Below are 20,215 nucleotides of genomic sequence, written 5' to 3' on the forward strand. Positions count from 1 at the left end.
TAAGATGATAACATTTTCTTACCTTACTTATGGAGCTGCGCAGTCTCCGTCCCGTGAACCAAGGCCATGGCCAACACCTCCGTCTCTCCGGTCAGCAGTGGGTCCCCGTGTGCGTTTCGTCCCTTTGCCCCACGTTGGGCGCCATTTGATATGGAAATTTTTGGGTTGGATAAATTTGTCCCTGTGTGTGCTGTGGCCACTCCCAAAAAGACTGAGTATTTTGAGCGCTCAAGGAATGAGACTGCACACCATGTTATGTCAATAACATTCCATCAATACTGATACTTTATTGTACATACATAGTTTTTATGATAGCATATAGAAAGGAGTGGTTAGGGGTTGTTAGGGGTGGTTAGTTAATTACCATATTGTCTAGCTCCTCTGTCATTGGTTATCTAAACATATATGGAATATTGTGATTAATGCTCATATGACTGCTGACCAAGCAACTAGAATTGAGCTCTGTATCTAGGACAAAGTTGAGACATTTGATCAGCAGTTAATACATCTGACACTGTTCCGCTTTTGGGATGAAAAACCCCATACAATCTGTCTGGCTTATATTAGTTCATGTCAGCCATTTTAAACCATTGATTATAATGTATATATTAGCTGTGAGTATATGAGTATATATGATTATAGAGGAGTATACATGCAAGTGAGATCTACATGATATACATATTTCTATCACACTATTATAGCGCCATTTATTCCATGGCGCTTTACATGTGAGGAGGGATATGCATAATAAAAACAAGTACAATAATCTTGAACAATACAAGTCACAACTGGTACAGGAGGAGAGAGGACCCTGCCTGTGATGGTTCACAATCTACAAGGCTTGGGCGAGGATACAGTAGGTGAGGGTAGAGCTGGTCGTGCAGCGGTTTGGTCGATCGGTGGTTACTGCAGGTTGTAGGCTTGTCGGAAGAGGTGGGTCTTCAGGTTCTTTTTGAAGGTTTCGATGGTAGGCAAGTCTGATGTGTTGTGGTAGAGTTCCAGAGTAGGGGTGATGCGCGAGAGAAATATTGTATGCGATTGTGGGAAGAGGAGATAAGAGGGGGGTAGAGGAGATCTTGTGAGGATCAGAGGTTGCGTGCAGGAAAGTACCGGGAGACGAGGTCACAGATGTATAGAGGAGACAGGTTGTGGATGGCTTTGTATGTCATGGTTAGGCTTTTGTACTGGAGTCTCTGGGTAATGGGGAGCCAGTGAAGGGATTGACAGAGGGGAGAGGCCGGGGAATAAGGGAGGGACAGGTGGATTAGTCGGGCAACAGAGTTTAGAATAGATTGGAGGGGTGCGAGTGTTAGAGGGGAGGCCACAGAGCAGGTGGTTACAGTAGTCAAGGTGGGAGATGAGGAGGGCATGGACTAATGTTTTTGCAGATTCTTGGTTTAAGAATGTACGGATCCGTGAAATATTTTTGAGTTGAAGGTGGCAGGAAGTGGAATGGGCTTGGATATGTAGTTTGAAGGAGAGATCAGTGTCAAGTATTACCCCAAGACAGTGAGCTTGTGGGACTGGGGAGAGTGGGCAGCCATTTACTGTAATGGATAGCTTCGTTGGGGGGGTCACGTGAGATGGGGGAAAGACAATGAATTCTGTTTTGTCCATGTTAAGTTTTAGAAATATAGCGGAGAAGGATGAAATAGCGGACAGACATTGAGGGATTCTGGTTGGTAGGGTGGTGATATCTGGTCCAGAGATGTAAATCTGTGTGTCGTCAGCAGAGATGATACTGAAACCTGGGAGATTCTATGAGCTGTCCCAGGCCAAAGGTGTAGCTGGAGAACAGGGGCCCTAGAACTGAACCTTGCGGGACTCCGACAGATAGGGGGGCAAGGTGAGGAGGTGGTGTGTGAGTGGGAGACACTGAATGTCCGGTCAGTTAGGTATGACAAGATCCAGGATAAGGCCAAGTCTGTGATGCAAAGGGATGAGAGGGTCCGCAGCAACAGAGAATGGTCCACTGAGTCAAAGGCAGAGGACAGGTCCAGGAGGAGGACAGAGTAGTGTCGCTTGCTCTTGGAGGTTAATAAGTCATTGGTGACCTTAGTTAAGGCAGTTTCAGTGGAGTGGTGTGACCGGAAGCCTGATTGTAAGCGGTCGAAGAGGGAGCAGGAAGATAGATGGGAGGACAGTTCAAGATGGACATGTTGTTCCAGTAGTTTTGAGGCATAGGGGAGAAGTGATATAGGCCGATAGCTAGATACAGAGGATGGGTCAAGAGAGGGCTTTTTGAGGATAGGTGTGATTGAGGCATGTTTAAAGCTTGAGGGGAAAACACCAGTTTTTAGTGATAGGTTGAAGAGATGGGTTAGGGTTGGGATGAAGACTGTCGAGGTTTGGGATGAAGTGGGATGGGATCGGGTCAAGTGCACAGGTGGTGAGATGTGATGTTGAGAGTGAAGTGGAGAGTCGATCTTCTGTAATGGTGGAGAAGTTGGTTTTGGAGGTGGAGGGCTGGGTAGTTGGGAAGAAGGCCTCTGGGGGTTGTCCACTAAAACTGTCCCTGATGTTCTCAATCCGTAAAAGTCAAGCCATTGGCTCCTTCCGCTACTCCAGGATCCAAATTATTTGTGCTTGTGTACCTAAAATTGCATCTGTTACAGGAGTTTCATGATTCAGTCTTGAAAGGTCATCCTGGGGTTTCTGGTAAACAGAAAGCTATTGCTAAACTTTATTGGTGGCCATCCATGCATAATGATATTAAAGGTTTTGTATCCGCTTGTTAATTCTGCACACGCGCTGCAGTCATAGCTGACCGGCCGGGAAATTGGCTCCATTGCTAATTCCAGAACCATGGACTCATCTGACTTAATCACGGATTTGCTTCTTTAAAGAGGGAAAACTACTGTTTCGGTGGTAGTTGATCGATTCAGTCAACAAGCTCATTGTGTTCCTTTGTCAGGATTACCAAATGCGGAGACATTCTCTAGGTTGTTTATTTCTTATATTGTAAGGTTAGATGGGGTCCTGCTTAACATTATGTCTGATATGGGAGTGCAATTTGTCTCTATATTCTGGAGAGCTTTCTGTTGTAAATTGTGGATTGATGTGTCATTTTCCTTTGCCTACCACCCTGAATCCAATGGTCAGACCAAGGGGACAAATCTATCTTTTGAACAAATTTTCAGGTGCTTTATAGTAGGATCGGTCTTTGTTTTTACCGCTCACTGAGTTTACCTTTAACAATCGGGTAAATCAGTCTAAAGGAACCTTGCCATTTTTCCGTAATTATGGTTTTCGTGCCCATTCTGGTGAGTTTTCCGGGATTAGTTCTGAATGTCCTTGGGTGGAAGTTGTTATGCAGAGACTTGGGGATGTCTGGAGGGAAGTTCAAAAGAATATTGCGACCGCTCAGATTCGCCAAAACGGAAGGCCGATAGACTTTTGGTGGGTCCTGTTTTTAAGGTTGGGAATAGGGTTTGGCTGTCATTCAAAAGCATCAAGTCCATGAGAAGTGACTCAGTGTCACAGCTGAATTAGATCATAGTACCATGCTCAACAAGGCAGGTCTGATGCTATTAGGTTCAATGGAACACCCTCTATTTTGACTCACTTGAGAACACAGAGCAGAAGATTGAGAGGAAAGACCATAGAGTGACCAGATAATTTATCACAAAAATGCTGTTGGGACTTCGCAATGAAGGCATGTTGCACATAACTACTGAAGAGAGAAATTCTCCTAGCTCCAGTGACAGACCAGGATTCCATGCATAATTTTCAGACCCACACAAATCTGTTGAACCTCTCCAGATCAAGGATGGATCTGACCGGGGATAATTCAGTTGTCACTGGATTTGAACACTGCAAATCGATTTGCTCATACAGTTATATGAAAAAGTTTGGGCACCCCTATTAATCTTAAAGGGACTCTGTCACCTGAATTTGGAGGGAACAATTTTCAGTCATATGGGCGGGATTTTCGGGTGTTTGATTCACCCTTTCCTTACCCGCTGGCTGCAATATTGGATTGAAGTTCATTCTCTGTCCTCCGTAGTATATGCCTGCACAAAGCAATCTTGCGACTAGAGGCTGTTATTTTTGCAAAAGGAGGATCTACTAAATATTAATGTCACTTTTCTGGTGAGGTGCCCATACTTATGCATCTGTCAAATTTTGTTTGAATGCAGATTGCACATTTTCTGTTAGTACAATAAACCTCATTTCAAGGCAGAAACATTACTGTGTCCAACAGTTATTAGATATATGAAACTGAAATAGCTGTTGCAAAAAAACAATTTTTATAAAACATTAAGCTTAAGATTAATAGGGGTGCCTCTTGGTTTGTCCAGTGTAAGGCATTATCTTTATCTAGTGAGGCCTCAGTAAAAAAGAATTGAGAAGCCCTAGTTTGAAGACTGAACTGAGGTGCCTTACATGAACCTTTACATTTGTCATTGATAAAGGTTGAGGCAAATGTTAAAACTGGAGAGACGAAAAGCGCAAATAGGGTCTAATCTGATAAAGTTTTATAGGTACGCTCACCAGCTAGGGTTGCGAAAGTCACAACTTCTATAGATGATGAAGAATTAATGCTGTTTATGTCATCACGTTTCAAGGTTTTCAAACCTCTTAATCAGGGCTATTGTTATCATTGTGGTTTGGTCCTGATGACTAGGTTTGATAACCTTGAAACACGTTGACATAAAAAACAGCATTCATGCTTCACTTCATGTATGGTTGTACTTTAGGCAGAATGGACTCAACCATAGAATTCCTCATTTATTGCATTGATAAAGGTTGTCATAAATTTATATCCCCTCTGTGAAGCTGTTAGTTCAAAGAATTAAAAAAATGCCTTTTTTCTAAGTAAACAGGGACAAGGCTCACTTTAGAGCGGCTTGACTGATACTTCTGCCCACAATGAATGGCAGTGGGCAAATTTGAGACAGGTTACGCAAGTTTCTCCTTGGTCGGACTCCAGGCCTTTGGCACACTTGCTATAATGCTTTTCAAGATGTGACCATTTGCATCATTACATAAAAACAACGTAAAACTCAAAACGTGAAAAAATCTTCAATCACATTTTAATATACAAGAATGAAATGTACAGCAGTTTACAATGTAGGAAAATTTAATACATACTATATAAACAATCTATTTACACAGGAAACACAAAGAAAATGGCCATTTCACAAATATAAATTAACATACCTTACTAGTCGTGTCTGTATTTAGAGAGGGCGCTAAGACAAAGTCTAGGTTTATCATAGGTTTCAAATACTTCATTTTTGTGAATAAATGAGTTAATCTTTTCTGGACCTTAGTGTTTTTAAGGCCTATTTTACATGGCTGTAATATGTATGTCATTTACTGCAACACCTCCAGCAGTTGTAATAAACTGGGCTTGGATCACTAGAAGCGTATAAGGTGATAGAACATCAGTAAAACCATGGAACATAGTGATCAACTTGTGTTTTTTTTCAAAACCCAGGATTGGATACAAAGGGAACTTTTCCATTACATCCAAAGCTGGTTTGGTAAAAAATCAGGGTAAAATCTGCTACAGCTGTCAAAAGTGGTGCAGAGCGCTCATCTGATGTACAACTAATGTTGTGAATTTATATGTAAATTAGAGCGGAGAAAAAAAGATTCCGGAAATCCTGGTCCAGCAGATACTTCAGTAGATTATGACCAGATCTAGTCCTTGCTGGCATCATCATCTGATTAGTAGTCCCAGCACAATGTTATCGTTGTGGAGTTATAAACGCATGTCACGTCGGGCCTACTAATTAGCACAAGTACCGGGGATGCTGGCAGGTAGGAGGTTCCGGCTCTGATCCGGTGACTGGACTACAGACTTGGCTGATAGACCAAGATCCTGCAAATACGTAAACTCTATGCAGCATAGTGCACAAAAGTTTGCATCTGATTTCTGAATTGGTTTATGTATGGTCTTAGGGTTTACGGGATGGGGGGGGGTTTCAGACTGATTTTACCACGTCAGGTCATAGAAATGTTTGAGAGTGTCTCTGAGGCCTTTATCAGTCTGCTCTCATTCAGTTCAGAAGAAAGATAAATATCAAATGTTTTTGCATTTCGTTATCCCATCATTTAGGATTTTTCAACAATCACCATGTTTGAATAAGTCACAAAAAAAGAAAAAGAAAATTATATACTGAACGCCGTTTATAAAAGCTGCAGACAAAAAAATCCAACCGTTCGTTGCCCACAGCAAGCAATGGAATCAGGGCATTCAGCTACATTCCAACCACAATAGTGATAATCCCTGAAAGTACTGCTGGACACTGGTACACCGGCACGGCCTTCACAATGCTGGACACTGGTACACCGGCACGGCCTTCACTATGCTGGACACTGGTACACCGGCACGGCCTTCACTATGCTGGACACTGGTACACCGGCACGGCCTTCACAATGCTGGACACTGGTACACCGGCACGGCCTTCACTATGCTGGACACTGGTACACAGGCACGGCCTTCACAATGCTGGACACTGGTACACCGGCACGGCCTTCACAATGCTGGACACTGGTACACCGGCACGGCCTTCACAATGCTGGACACTGGTACACCGGCACGGCCTTCACTATGCTGGACACTGCTACAACGGCACGGCCTTCACTATGCTGGACACTGGTACACCGGCACGGCCTTCACTATGCTGGACACTGGTACACCGGCACGGCCTTCACTATGCTGGACACTGGTACACCGGCACGGCCTTCACTATGCTGGATACTGGTACACCGGCACGGCCTTCACTATGCTGGACACTGGTACACCGGCACGGCCTTCACTATGCTGGACACTGGTACACCGGCACGGCCTTCACTATGCTGGACACTGGTACACCGGCACGGCCTTCACTATGCTGGACACTGGTACACCGGCACGGCCTTCACAATGCTGGACACTGGTACACCGACATGGCCTTCACTATGCTGGACACTGGTACACCGGCACGGCCTTCACAATGCTGGACACTGGTACACCGGCAAGGCCTTCACAATGCTGGACACTGGTACACCGGCACGGCCTTCACAATGCTGGACACTGGTACACCGGCACGGCCTTCACAATGCTGAACACCGGTACATCGGCACGGCCTTCACAATGCTGAACACCGGTACATTGGCACGGCCTTCACAATGCTGCACACTGGTACACCGGCACGGCCTTCACAATGCTGAACACTGGTACACCGGCACGTCCTTCACAATGCTGGATACTGGTACACCGGCACGGCCTTCACAATGCTGAACACTGGTACACCGGCACGGCCTTCACAATGCTGGACACTGGTACACCGGCACGGCCTTCATAATGCTGGATACTGGTACACCGGCACGGCCTTCACAATGCTGAACACTGGTACACCGGCACGGCCTTCACAATGCTGAACACTGGTACACCGGCACGGCCTTCACAATGCTGGACACTGGTACACCGGCACAGCCTTCACAATGCTGGACACTGGTACACCGGCACGGCCTTCACAATGCTGGATACTGGTACACCGCCACGGCCTTCACAATGCTGGACACTGGTACACCGGCACGGCCTTCACAATGCTGGATACTGGTACACCGCCACGGCCTTCACAATGCTGGACACTGGTACACCGGCACGGCCTTCACAATGCTGGATACTGGTACACCGGCACGGCCTTCACAATATACCAGATCCCTTTTTATTTTATTTTTTTACAGCAAAGCAAACATGCAGTGATCATGTGAAAATACATAGTTCCCTTAAAATACAGATTACTTAAAATACTTGGTGTGAAGAAGATTCTTTATGATCATACAGATTACAGCACAAGAACACAAGATGAGCGGAGAACATGGCAGCAGGTCATGGCTTCTCTACAGCAGAGTGGTATGACACGATTACTAAGGCACTTGTACACTTATTGTGACCATTTTCAGATTAATACCGGGCCATGTTGGAGTATCTCATTAATACAATCTCTAGTATTTTTTATTGCTGCAGTTGCACAAGTGGGAGAATATTAATCATTTATTTCTGAATTATTTCAGCCTAATACTAATGAGTGCAAATTATACAAGGATGACACACAGTTAAGTCTTGATTATAATCCATTAATTCACGGTTCTTTATACGTTAGTGGAACATAGCAGCATACTATGGAAGGTGCCAGAGACAGTGTCACCCCAGTTCAAGTCAATGGGGTGAGTTGAAATATCAAAGAAGGTGGAGCTGCTTCTGGAAGCAAACAGATTTAAAACAAATCTAAACAAGCATCAAAAAAGCCTAAGTAACCGTCTACTGTTTGAGGTTTGCTCATTGGGTTTTTTTATTCTGAAACTCCGATTAATTTCAATGTACTCATATGTCAGAATCCAAGAGATGCATCTACATGTACTGTATTATATTACAGTATATTACGTGACATTATTTGCGGGTTGCAACCTCTCACCATGCATTAGATCAAGCTGAGGTCTGCTCCACCTGCATTTAAAGTGTGCCGTCCCTCAATCTGACAGTCCAGCGTAGGATGTATCCTACTGTCATTTAAACAGATGAAAATTGGTGGAATATTAGCATTGAGTAATTGTCTAACAGACTTCTTACACAAATGTGCACTAGATATAGCCAACAAATACAAATAGTGCAAAGATGAACTCGCACAAAAAAAATTGTCTCGAGCCTGCAATCCAATTTAATTAAGAAGACGTGCCTCTACTTAAATCTTCTGGTCTATTCAGGCAGAACAGCTTAGAATATTTAATTAGAAATGCTCCTGAACCACACAAATGTATTACCGTACTTAGTTTTAATTCACTTCTCTAGAAATTTAGAATTAAAGAATAGCAAGCTGGCTACCAGCAGTGTCCACTAGAGGGAGCAATGAACTCAATACTAACACAGTATGCAGTAGGCTCCCTCTAGTGGCAGATGCAAGTACCAGCAATTTATCATTAGAACATAGATCTAATAAGAACTTATATTGGAACAGAATTTCAGCCCCAGTTAGATGAAAGTAATGAAAAATGGTGCAGAAGAGTGGAAGTTAATGACAAGCGTTACATGCAGATTTTTATTCTTTTTTGCTGCGGATTCACATTGGATTTCACATTACTCATTAAAGGGGGTCAAATCCAATGTTTAAAATCTGTAACAAAAATGGACATCGTGGATTGAAAATCTGCACCAATATGGCATCTTTCTGTAACGCGAGGCTGATAAAACTGTACCCACAATGCTGTTCCCCTAATATCGGAATCGTCCATATCATATTCCACATTTTTTGGCAGAAGCCGAAAGACAAAACTATTTTTCATTTCACCATTGCTGAAAACTATTCTAGCAACTAAAGTTAAATGAAAGGTAATAAATATGGAAAATAATAAGGAGAGAAAATACGCTACGTTTAATCCAGATTAACGCGACATTCAGCATGACTTGGGAATATTACCTGCTCCCTGACCCACGGGCACACACATCCATGTCTGGTAATACCAGCCTCCTAACACTGCAATGCTACTAAAGGGATCGTATAGGATTAGAGAAACATGGCTGATTGCTTCCAGGAACAGTACTGCGCCTGGCCACAGATTGTCTGGTATTGCTGCTCGGCCCCATTCTCTTAAGTGGATCCAAGCTGTAACACCACACAGAACCTGAGGACAAGTGTGGCGCTGTTTCTGGAAGATAGCAGCCACGTTTTTCTAATACTGGATAATCCCTTGCAGATTATATATTCTGTATACGTTGGATTTTTTTGGGCAGTAGCATTTTGGGGATTTCAGTACATAATTTATTAGAAATAGATATTTTTAAAGTTTTCACTTTCAATGAAAGGTGCCACAGACGTGTCTAAGCAAAAGGGGCGGCCACACATTCTTACATATTTGGTACCACCTATAAGGAAGGGCCATACGAAGGAGATACTGCAGAGTTGTAGTGAAGCTATATGGCCAGGTTATAGGAAGTGTACAGCATTATCGGGGGGGATGGATACAGAAGTATGGCTACCTGGTCCGCATTGTAGAAAATACTGAAGTGGTAAGTAGATATGATGTGGGAGCGTAATGTGTGCGGGTATCATTGAAGGAGTCCAAAAAACCTTCTAAGAAGCCTAAAATCTTAGGGGGGAATACTACTGTGTTGGATGGGTAAAAGATGTTTGCTGCCTGGTCTGCAGCATTTCTTTGCTTTCGCCATGTTGTAGTTTGTCTTCACTGTATCCGCATCTATTAGAAAGCGCGACGATGTGAGCACTTTGTGCACAAGTATAGTTGACAGATAAACACTTGCTGTGTCCATAACTTCATTCATGGACAAGTCTTCATGGCCCTGAACTACATGACACATCAACAGGAATCCCATTCTGCTGACCGCACCGCCCATTCTTCAAGGAATACTTTATAATGTAGGAGTCTGATACACCACCTAAGCACCCGAAGGCAAACCGAACTGAAATGATGGAAACCCTAACATGTGAAATGTATCTGTTCACTTCATATGCTCGGCACAGGTGGCATCTCCTGAAGAGGAAGCCATATGCCACATGTCAGCACACCAGGACTCCGGACTCTCAGAGGAGCACAGTCTATAGCAGCTAGGTCCACCATTAGCAAGTGGCCATTGTGGGCTTGTAATAGAAGTCTTTCCTATGTTCTCCGGGAATTCCAATTGTAGTCTGCGCCCTTCTGCTCTAAGGATCTGTCCAATGGAGGTTTCACATCATGAGGGGATCTCTGAACAGGAGGAGATCGAGGATCTGAAAGAGATGACGACTGGTGGGAAGAACCTTTATAATCCCCGGATTTGTCTGGATGAAATGACCGGTAGTGGTCAGAAGGTCCTTGGCCATGGTATCCCATAGGTGGCCTGTGGTCAGACCCCATTCGTCTAAAGTCCTGCTGATGATAACCTTGACCCCGAAATTCATCTGCTCGCCTGCGCTTATTGTCATGGTGATGTCTGTGGAAACAAATCCAATGTCAGCAAATAATAGTCATTGTTTTCAGACACTTTGTAGTTCTTATTCCTAGAGATGGTGCTGTGAAAATCAAGCAAATACTTAAAGGGGTTCTCCGGTTAAAACAAGTTATCATCTAGCCACAAAATAAGTGATAACTTATTGATTTGTGGGGGTCCGAGCACTGGGAGCCATACAGATTCACCTGGCGGGGAATTTCTATTCTCGACGGGGAACTTTTATCTCCAGTTACAAAATGGCTTCCCTGACTGCTGCTCCATTCATTCTGTATGGGGCGGCTGGGAGAAGCTGAGCACAACGTTCAGTAGCCCCATAACGAGTAATGGAGTAGTGGTCAGTCATGTGATAAAAGTTCCCTGTTCAGCCGATTGGTGCAATTCCCAAATGGTGAACACCCACCGATCAACAAGTTATCACCTATTGGGTGAATAAGTGATAACTTGTTTCTTCCAGCGAACACCTTTAAGTGAAATACTACAGTATGTCAATGATCAATACCTTTCGTAATATTCCCTGTGGCCTCGGTGATCTCGCTCGTTATTATACTGCTCATAGGGCCTTTTACGAGATGCAGTGTTTGGCCTGTAGTTGGCAGCATTCCTCCGAGGATCCCCAGGGAGGCGCCGGTCAGAGTAGTGATGATCCTTGTAACGGTGCTGCTCATACTGGTGGTGACGGTCCCCACTCCATTGCTGGTTATTATTGCCCCCATAATTAAATTTCCGATCTCTCCACTCGCCTCGATCTGAACAAAAGAAAATGGGTATCAAAAATTAAATAAATCAGAGAAAAATAATTATGTCCAACTCTTAGATTGCATTCGTGACCATAATTGAGAATAAAGGTACCTTCACACGAAACGACATCGCTAGCGATCCGTGACGTTGCAGCGTCCTCGCTAGCGATATCGTTTCGTTTGACACGCAGCAGCGATCTGGATCCTGCTGTGATGTCGCTGGTCGCTGAATAAAGTCCAGAACTTTATTTGGTCGTCCGATCGCCGTGTATCGTTGTGTTTGAAAGCAAAAGCAACGATACCAGCGATGTTTTACACTGGTAACCAGGGTAAACATCGGGTTACCAAGCGCAGGGCCGCGCTTAGTAACCCGATGTTTACCCTGGTTACCAGCGTAAAAGTAAAAAAAACAAACAGTACATGCTCACCTGCGCGTTCCCTGCCGTCTGCTTCCTGACACTTACTGAGCGCCGGCCCTAAAGTGAAAGTGAAAGCACAGCGGTGACGTCACCGCTCTGCTGTTAGGGCCGGAGCTCAGTCAGTGTCAGGAAGCAGACGGCAGGGGACGCGCAGGTGAGCATGTACTGTTTGTTTTTTTTACTTTTACGCTGGTAACCAGGGTAAACATCGGGTTACTAAGCGCGGCCCTGCGCTTAGCAACCCGATGTTTACCCTGGTTACCCGGGGACCTCGGCATCGTTGGTCGCTGGAGAGCGGTCTGTGTGACAGCTCTCCAGCGATCAAACAGCGACGCTGCAGCGATCGGCATCGTTGTCGCTATCGCTGCAGCGTCGCTTCGTGTGAAGGTACCTTTAGACACAAAAGATTCATTAACCCATTCATGACATGCGCCATACATGTCCCGTTACAGCCAGGACCTGCATCTAACAATCGCGGGGGTGTCAGAGATTGACATCCCATTGGCGCCCCCATGACGTGATTGCGGGTCACCGATAGGTTGCTATGATAGCCGGGGGATCTGCTGTGGCATCACTGTAAAGGAGACTATTAAGAACAGTGAAAAGTTGAAGAAAAAAGTTTAAAAAAATACGAAAAAGAACACTAAAAGTTCAAATCACTTGCTTTCCCTCCATTAAAAATAAAGAAAATAATTAGCCCTATCGGTAAATACTGCAAAACTGAAAAAACTAAAGAACGACAAACTTTGTTTTTTGGGGGATCCACAAAAAATGCTGTAAGAAGCGGTCAAAACATTATCCCAAAATGATATCAATAAAACATCGTCTTGCCCTGCAAAAAAATAAGCAGCCACACAGCTCCATCGACAGAAAAATAAAATTGGAAAATGGCTTCGGAAAATGGCGATACAACTCAACATTTTTTTTTTGCAAACTGCAAATTTTTTTCACCATTAAAATAATATAAAAACTAGACATGTTCGATACCGCCAGAATTTTACTGATAAGCAGAACCATACAAAATGTACATCGTAAATACAAGTCCCAAAAATACAATGTTGGAATTGCGTTTTTTTACTAATTTCTGTCCACTTGGATTTTTTTTCCCATTACCCAGTACATTATGTGGTAACATTAATGGTGTCATTCAAAAGTACAACTCGTCCTGCAAAAAACAAGCCCTCAATGTGGACAGAAAAATAAAAGGGGTATTGCCCTGGGACGAAGGGGAGGAAAAAAATAAAAGCAAAAATGTAAATTGTTTTTCTTGTGAAGGAGTTAAAAGCAAATGTCGTTGCTGAAAAGCGGTAAAACGCCAACAGTCAGCGGCGTACGAGCAGCTGTCACTCACCTGCGTTATTGAACGGCCTTTTGTTAGGGTTGCCGTAGCTCTCTCTTTGGTGCCCGTGCATCTGGGGTGGTGGTGGTGGAAGAATGACATGAGGCTTGTGTTGCATATGGAGACCATGGGGCTGCGATGTCACAGAGTCATGGCTGGAGCTGGATGGCTCTGGTCGGAAAGGTTTCTTGCTTGGTGGTGTATCTCTTTTCTTCTGTTCCTTGGAAACAAAGTAGAGTAAAAATCCATCAAAGTACAGCTCCGGGTATATTACAGTCAGGTACTCCTGTATCGTCAGCTGTTAGACTTAGGTCAGTACAATAGTGAGTTACCTGAGTAGGAAGAGCTGTGCATCATTAGTAAACTGCATTAGTGGAGTTGTCCGATACCATTACATCCATTACCTATCCTAGGATAGGTCATAAAATACCAGACTGGTGGGGATGCGACACCCAGCACCCTCAGGTGGGCATGTGACACCCAGCACCCTCAGGTGGGGATGCGAGACCCAGCACCCTCAAGTGGGCATGCGACACCCAGCACCCTCAGGTGGGCATGCAACACCCAGCACCCTCAGGTGGGGATGCGAGACCCAGCACCCTCAAGTGGGCATGCGACACCCAGCACCCTCAAGTGGAGATGCGAGACCCAGCACCCTCAGGTGGGGATGCGACACCCAGCACCCTCAGGTGGGGATGCGACACCCAGCACCCTCAGGTGGGCATGCGACACCCAGCACCCTCAGGTGGGCATGCGACACCCAGCACCCTCAGGTGGGGATGCGAGACCCAGCACCCTCAGGTGGGCATGCCACACCCAGAACCCTCAGGTGGGCATGCCACACCCAGCACCCTCAGGTGGGCATGCGACACCCAGCACCCTCAGGTGGGCATGCGACACCCAGCACCCTCAGGTGGGCATGCCACACCCAGAACCCTCAGGTGGGCATGCCACACCCAGCACCCTCAGGTGGGCATGCGACACCCAGCACCCTCAGGTGGGCATGCGACACCCAGCACCCTCAGGTGGGCATGCGACACCCAGCACCCTCAGGTGGGGATGTGACACCAAGCACCCCACCATCCAGCTGTTCCCAGTGCTGGCCGGGGGTGATCAGTAGGGGAGCTGCACAGCACAGCAAAGTCAACTGCACAGCATTTAACCCCTTCACCCCAAAGCCTGTTTTCACCTAAGTGACAGGGCCAATTTTTACAATTCTGACCACTGTCACTTTATGAGGTCATAACTCTGAAACGCTTCAACGGATCCTGCTGATTCTGACATTGTTTTCTCGTGACATATTGTACTTCATGATAGTGGTAAAACTTCTTCGATATGACTTGCATTTATTTGTGAAAAAAACAAAAATTTGTCGAAAATTATGAAAATTTAGCAATTTTCAAACTTTTAGTTTTTATGCCCTTAAATTAGAGAGTTATATCACATAATATAGTTAATAAACAACATTTCCCACATGTCTGCTTTACATCAGCACAATTTTGGAAATATAATTTTTTTTTGTTAGGGAGTTATAAGGGTTAAAAGTTGACCAGCGATTTCTCATTTTTGCAACAAAATTTGCAAAACCATTTTTTTTACGGACCACCTCACACTTGAAGTGACTTTGAGGGGTCTATATGACAGAAAATGCCCAAAAGTGACACCATTCTAAAAACTGCACCCCTCAAGGTACTCAAAACCACATTCAAAAAGTTTATTAACCCTTCAGGTGCTTCACAGGAATTTTTGGAATGTTTAATAAAAATTGAACATTTAACTTTTTTTTTCACAAAATTTTCACTTCAGATCCAATTTGTTTTATTTTACCAAGGGTAACAGGAGAAATTGGACCAAAAAAGTCGTTGTACAATTTGTCCTGGGTACGCCGATACCCCACATGTTGGGGTAAACCATTGATTGGGCACATGGCAGAGCTCGGAAGGGAAGGAGCGCCATTTGACTTTTCAATGCAAGATTTGCTGGAATTGAGATCGGAACCCATGTCGCGATTGGAGAGCCCCTGATGTGCCTAAACAGTGGAAACCCCCACAAGTGACACCATTTTGGAAAGTAGACCCTCTAAGGAACTAATCTAGATGTGTGGTGAGCACTTTGAACGTCCAAGTGCTTCACAGAAGTTTATAATGTAGAGCCGTAAAAAAAAATTCATATTAATTTTCACAAAAAATGATCTTTTTGCCCCAAATTTTTTATTTTCCCAAGGGTAACAGGATAAATTGGACCCCAAAAGTTGTTGTGCAATTTGTCCTGAGTACGCTGATACTTCATATATGGGGATAAACCACTGTTTGGGCGCATGGCAGAGCTCGGAAGGGAAGGAGCGCCATTTGACTTTTCAATGCAAGATTTGCTGGAATTGAGATCGGAACCCATGTCGCGATTGGAGAGCCCCTGATGTGCCTAAACAGTGGAAACCCCCACAAGTGACACCATTTTGGAAAGTAGACCCTCTAAGGAACTAATCTAGATGTGTGGTAAGCACTTTGAACCTCCAAGTGCTTCACAGAAGTTTATGATGTAGAGCCGTAAAAAAAAATTCATATTAATTTTCACAAAAAATGATCTTTTTGCCCCAAATTTTTTATTTTCCCAAGGGTAGCAGGATAAATTGGACCCCAAAAGTTGTTGTGCAATTTGTCCTGAGTACGCTGATACTTCATATATGGGGATAAACCACTGTTTGGGCGCATGGCAGAGCTCGGAAGGGAAGGAGCGCCATTTGACTTTTCAATGCAAAATTGGCTGGAATTGAGATCGGAACCCATATCGTGTTTGGAGAGCCCCTGACGTGCCTAAACAGTGGAAACCCCCACAAGTGACACCATTTTGGAAAGAAGACCCCCTAAGGAACTTATCTAGATGTGTGGTGAGCACTTTTAACCCCCAATTGTTTCACTAAAGTTTAGAATGTAGCGCTGTGAAAATTAAAAAATCATTTTTTCTTTCCACAAAATGATGTTTTAGCCCGCAATTTTTTTTTCCCAAGGGTAACAGGAGAAATTGGACCACAAAAGTTATTGTCCAATTTGTCCTGAATACGCTGATACCCCATACATTGGGGGGAACCACTGTTTGGGCGCACGGCAGAGCTCGGAAGGGAAGGAGTGCCGTTTGAAAGGCAGACTTAGATGGATTGGTCTGCAGGTGTCATGTTGCATTTGCAGAGCCCCTGATGTACCTAAACAGTAGAAACCCCCCACTAGTGACCCCATATTGGAAACTAGACCCCCCACGGAACTTATCTAGATGTGTTGTGAGAACTTTGAACCAACAAGTGTTTCACTACAGTTTATCACGCAGAGCCGTGAAAATAAAAAATATTTTTTTTTCCACGAAAATGATATTTTAGCCCCCACGTTTTTATTTTCCTAAGGGTAACAGGACAAATTGGACCCCAAAAGTTGTTGTCCAACTTGTCCTGAGAATGCTGATACCCCATATGTTGGGGGGAACCACTGTTTGGGCGCACAGCAGAGCTCGGAAGGGAAGGAGCGCCATTTGAAATGCAGACTTCGATGGATTGGTCTGCAGGTGTCATGTTGCATTTGCAGAGCCCCTGATGTACCTAAACAGTAGAAACCCCCCACAAGTGACCCCATATTGGAAACTAGACCCCCCACGGAACTTATCTAGATGTGTTGTGAGAACTTTGAACCAACAAGTGTTTCACTACAGTTTATCACGCAGAGCCGTGAAAATAAAAAATATTTTTTTTTCCACGAAAATGATATTTTAGCCCCCACGTTTTTATTTTCCCAAGGGTAACAGGACAAATTGGACCCCAAAAGTTGTTGTCCAACTTGTCCTGAGAACGCTGATACCCCATATGTTGGGGGGAACCACTGTTTGGGCGCACAGGAGAACTCGGAAGGGAAGGAGCACTGTTTTAGTTTTTCAAAGCAGAATTGGCTGGAATTGAGATCGGACGCCATGTCGCGTTTGGAGAGCCCCTGATGTGCCTAAACAGTGGAAACTCCCCAATTCTAACTGAAACCCTAACCCCAACCCTAACCCCAGCCCTAACCCTAACCCCAACCCTAGTCCTAACCCTAGTCCTAACCCTAGCGCTACTTTCACACTAGCGTTTTTTTGCATACGTCGCAATGCGTCGGTTTGGGGAAAAAACGCATCCTGCAAAGTCATCTGCAGGATGCGTTTTTTCCCCATAGACTAACATTAGCGATGCACTGCGACGTATTGACACACGTCGCAACCGTCGTGCAACGGTTGCGTCGTGTTGTGGCGGACCGCCGGCAGCAAAAAACGTTACATGTAACTTTTTTTGTGCCGACGGTCCGCCATTTCCGACCGCGCATGCGCGGCTGGAACTCCGCCCCCACCTCCCCGCACCTCACAATGGGGCAGCGGATGCGTGGAAAAACAGCATCCGCTGCCCCCGTTGTGCGACGCTTGCACAGTATGCGTCGGTACGTCGGGCTGACGCAGCGCGACAGCCCCGTACCGACGCTAGTGTGAAAGTAGCCTAACGGGAAAATGGAAATAAATATATTTTTTTAAAATTTTATTATTTTTCCCTAACTAAGGGGGTGTTGAAGGGGGGTTTGATTTACTTTTAAAGCGTTATTTTGGCGGATTTTTATGGTTGGCAGCCATCACACACTAAAAGACGCTTTTTATTACAAAAAATAGTTTTTGCATCACCACATTTTGAGAGCTATAATTTTTCCATATTTTGGTCCACAGAGTCATGTGAGATATTGTTTTTTGCGGGACGAGTTGACGTTTTTATTGGTAACATTTTCGGGCACATGACATTTTTTGATTGCTTTTTATTCCGATTTTTGGGAGGCGGAATGAACAAAAACCAGCAATTCCTGAAATTCTTTTAGGGGGGGCGTTTATACCGTTCCGCTTTTGGTAAAAAGGATAAAGCAGTTTTATTCTTCAGGTCAGTACGATTACAGCGATACCTCATTTATGTCATTTTTTTATGTTTTGGCGCTTTTACACAATAAAAACTATTTTATATAAAAAAATAACTGTTTTGCTATAACTTTTTTATTTTTCTGCTGATGATGCTGTATGGCGGCTTTTTTTTTGCGGGACAAGATGACGTTTTCAGCAGTACCATGGTTATTTATATCTGTCTTTTTGATCGCGTGTTATTCCACTCTTTGTTTGGCGGTATGATAATAAAGCGTTGTTTTTTGCCTTGTTTTTTATTTATTTTTTTTGCGGTGTTTACAGAAGGGGTTAACTAGTGGGATAGTTTTATAGAGCGGGTCGTTACGGACGCGGCGATACCAAATATGTGTACTTTTATTGTTTGTTTTTTTTAATTTACATAAATAAATGGATTTTCTGGGAAATGTTTTTTTTTCTTTATTTGGGGATTTTTTTTTATTTTTTATACATTCTATTTTTTTTTTTTTTACTTTGTACTATTGTCCCAGGGTGGGACAACACTGTAAGAAATTGTAGAAAGCATAAATGGCTTCTAACAAGATGAAAAAGCATAATAGCATGTATAGAAGCCAAAAAATGGAAAGAAGTGTGCAGGACACACCAGGTTAATACATTACCACAACAGAACGGTGTACGAGTCCCAATGGTAGAAAAAGACAACTTTATTGAAATTATAACAAATGAGACAGGTCAAACAATAACAGTGAAGGGTTAAAACCGGCTCATGGGCCGTAACTGCAATAGGGGGAACAGAGCGGTGCCCGCAATACAGATGGTAAAAATACAGGAAAAACCCACATGTAGTCCATAAATCAACCTAAACACAAGCATTTAGTATAATCCAATAGTGGAGGTATAAGAGGGAAATATGGATGGGCCCACATGGGAGATGTCACATACCAATCAGATGTAAGTATCGCGTCGGCACCACGATGTCCCCCTCCTCCCGACGCGCGTTTCGGGTGTCCCTTCCTCAAGGGACACCCGAAAATGCGCGCGTGTCCAGCCTCCCGGCTTGTGATTGGTTGACCGCGGCGCAACCAATCACAAGCCGGGACGTCACGGGAGGCTGGACACGCGCCCATTTTAAAATGCGCGCGTGTCCAGCCTCCCGTGACGTCACGGCTTGTGATTGGTTGCGTCTCCCATGTGACTGCGACCGCAACCAATCACAAAGCCGGGACGTAATTTTAAAATCCTTAAGGACCTGAAATTACGTCACGGCTTGCTGTGATTGGTTGCGTCGCCCATGTGACTGCGACGCAACCAATCACAACGCCGGAACGTAATTTTAAAATCCTGAAGGACCTGAAATTACGTCACGGCTTGCTGTGATTGGTTGCGTCCCGGTCACATGGGCGGCACGCAACCAATCACAAGCCGGGACTCACGTAAAGGAAAGAAAAGCGCGAATTTTAAACAAAGAACGCTGCCGCTTCCCTCGGTAAGGTGCAGGCTGCGTCGGAGAGGTGAGTATAGCAATATTTTTTATTTTAATGCTCTCTTTTACACATTTTTACATTAATGTTGTTTCGATACCGATACCCGATATCACAAAAATATCGGATCTCGGTATCGGAATTCCGATACAGCAAGTATCGGCCGATACCCGATACTTGCAGTATCGGAATGCTCAACACTAGTTACCAGAGCCCAGAGGACATGATTTCATTAGGGAAAATGGGGTTTGGAGGGATTTCTTTAAACGACACACATAGCGAAGGATGTGGACAGTGGTTCTTCCTTCCCTGGGCATAATACACGTGAAGCCAATTTTAGATCCGATTTCCCCCCTTTGGTCAGCACAGGTTTTATCTCCCGTGCCATACAC

The 20,215-nt window shown here is 44.4% G+C and overlaps 1 protein-coding gene across 2 annotated transcripts in view; it reads right to left on the reverse strand.

The window, feature by feature from the left end:
• Window positions 1–7,661: 7,661 nt before the first annotated feature.
• Window positions 7,662–20,215, reverse strand: part of CHD2 (chromodomain helicase DNA binding protein 2) — a 128,183-nt gene continuing 115,629 nt past the window's right edge. For both annotated transcript variants that reach the window (XM_077263423.1, XM_077263422.1), the window contains 3 exons: window positions 13,450–13,657; window positions 11,442–11,688; window positions 7,662–10,924 (listed from right to left, as the gene is read on the reverse strand). In XM_077263423.1, coding sequence (XP_077119538.1) covers window positions 10,612–10,924; window positions 11,442–11,688; window positions 13,450–13,657 — 768 coding nt within the window. In that variant the 3' untranslated portion in view covers window positions 7,662–10,611. The remainder of the gene's footprint in view (window positions 10,925–11,441; window positions 11,689–13,449; window positions 13,658–20,215) is intronic.

This window comes from Ranitomeya variabilis, chromosome 5, assembly GCF_051348905.1.
Source record: "Ranitomeya variabilis isolate aRanVar5 chromosome 5, aRanVar5.hap1, whole genome shotgun sequence".
In the NCBI taxonomy this organism is placed as follows: Eukaryota; Metazoa; Chordata; class Amphibia; order Anura; family Dendrobatidae; genus Ranitomeya; species Ranitomeya variabilis.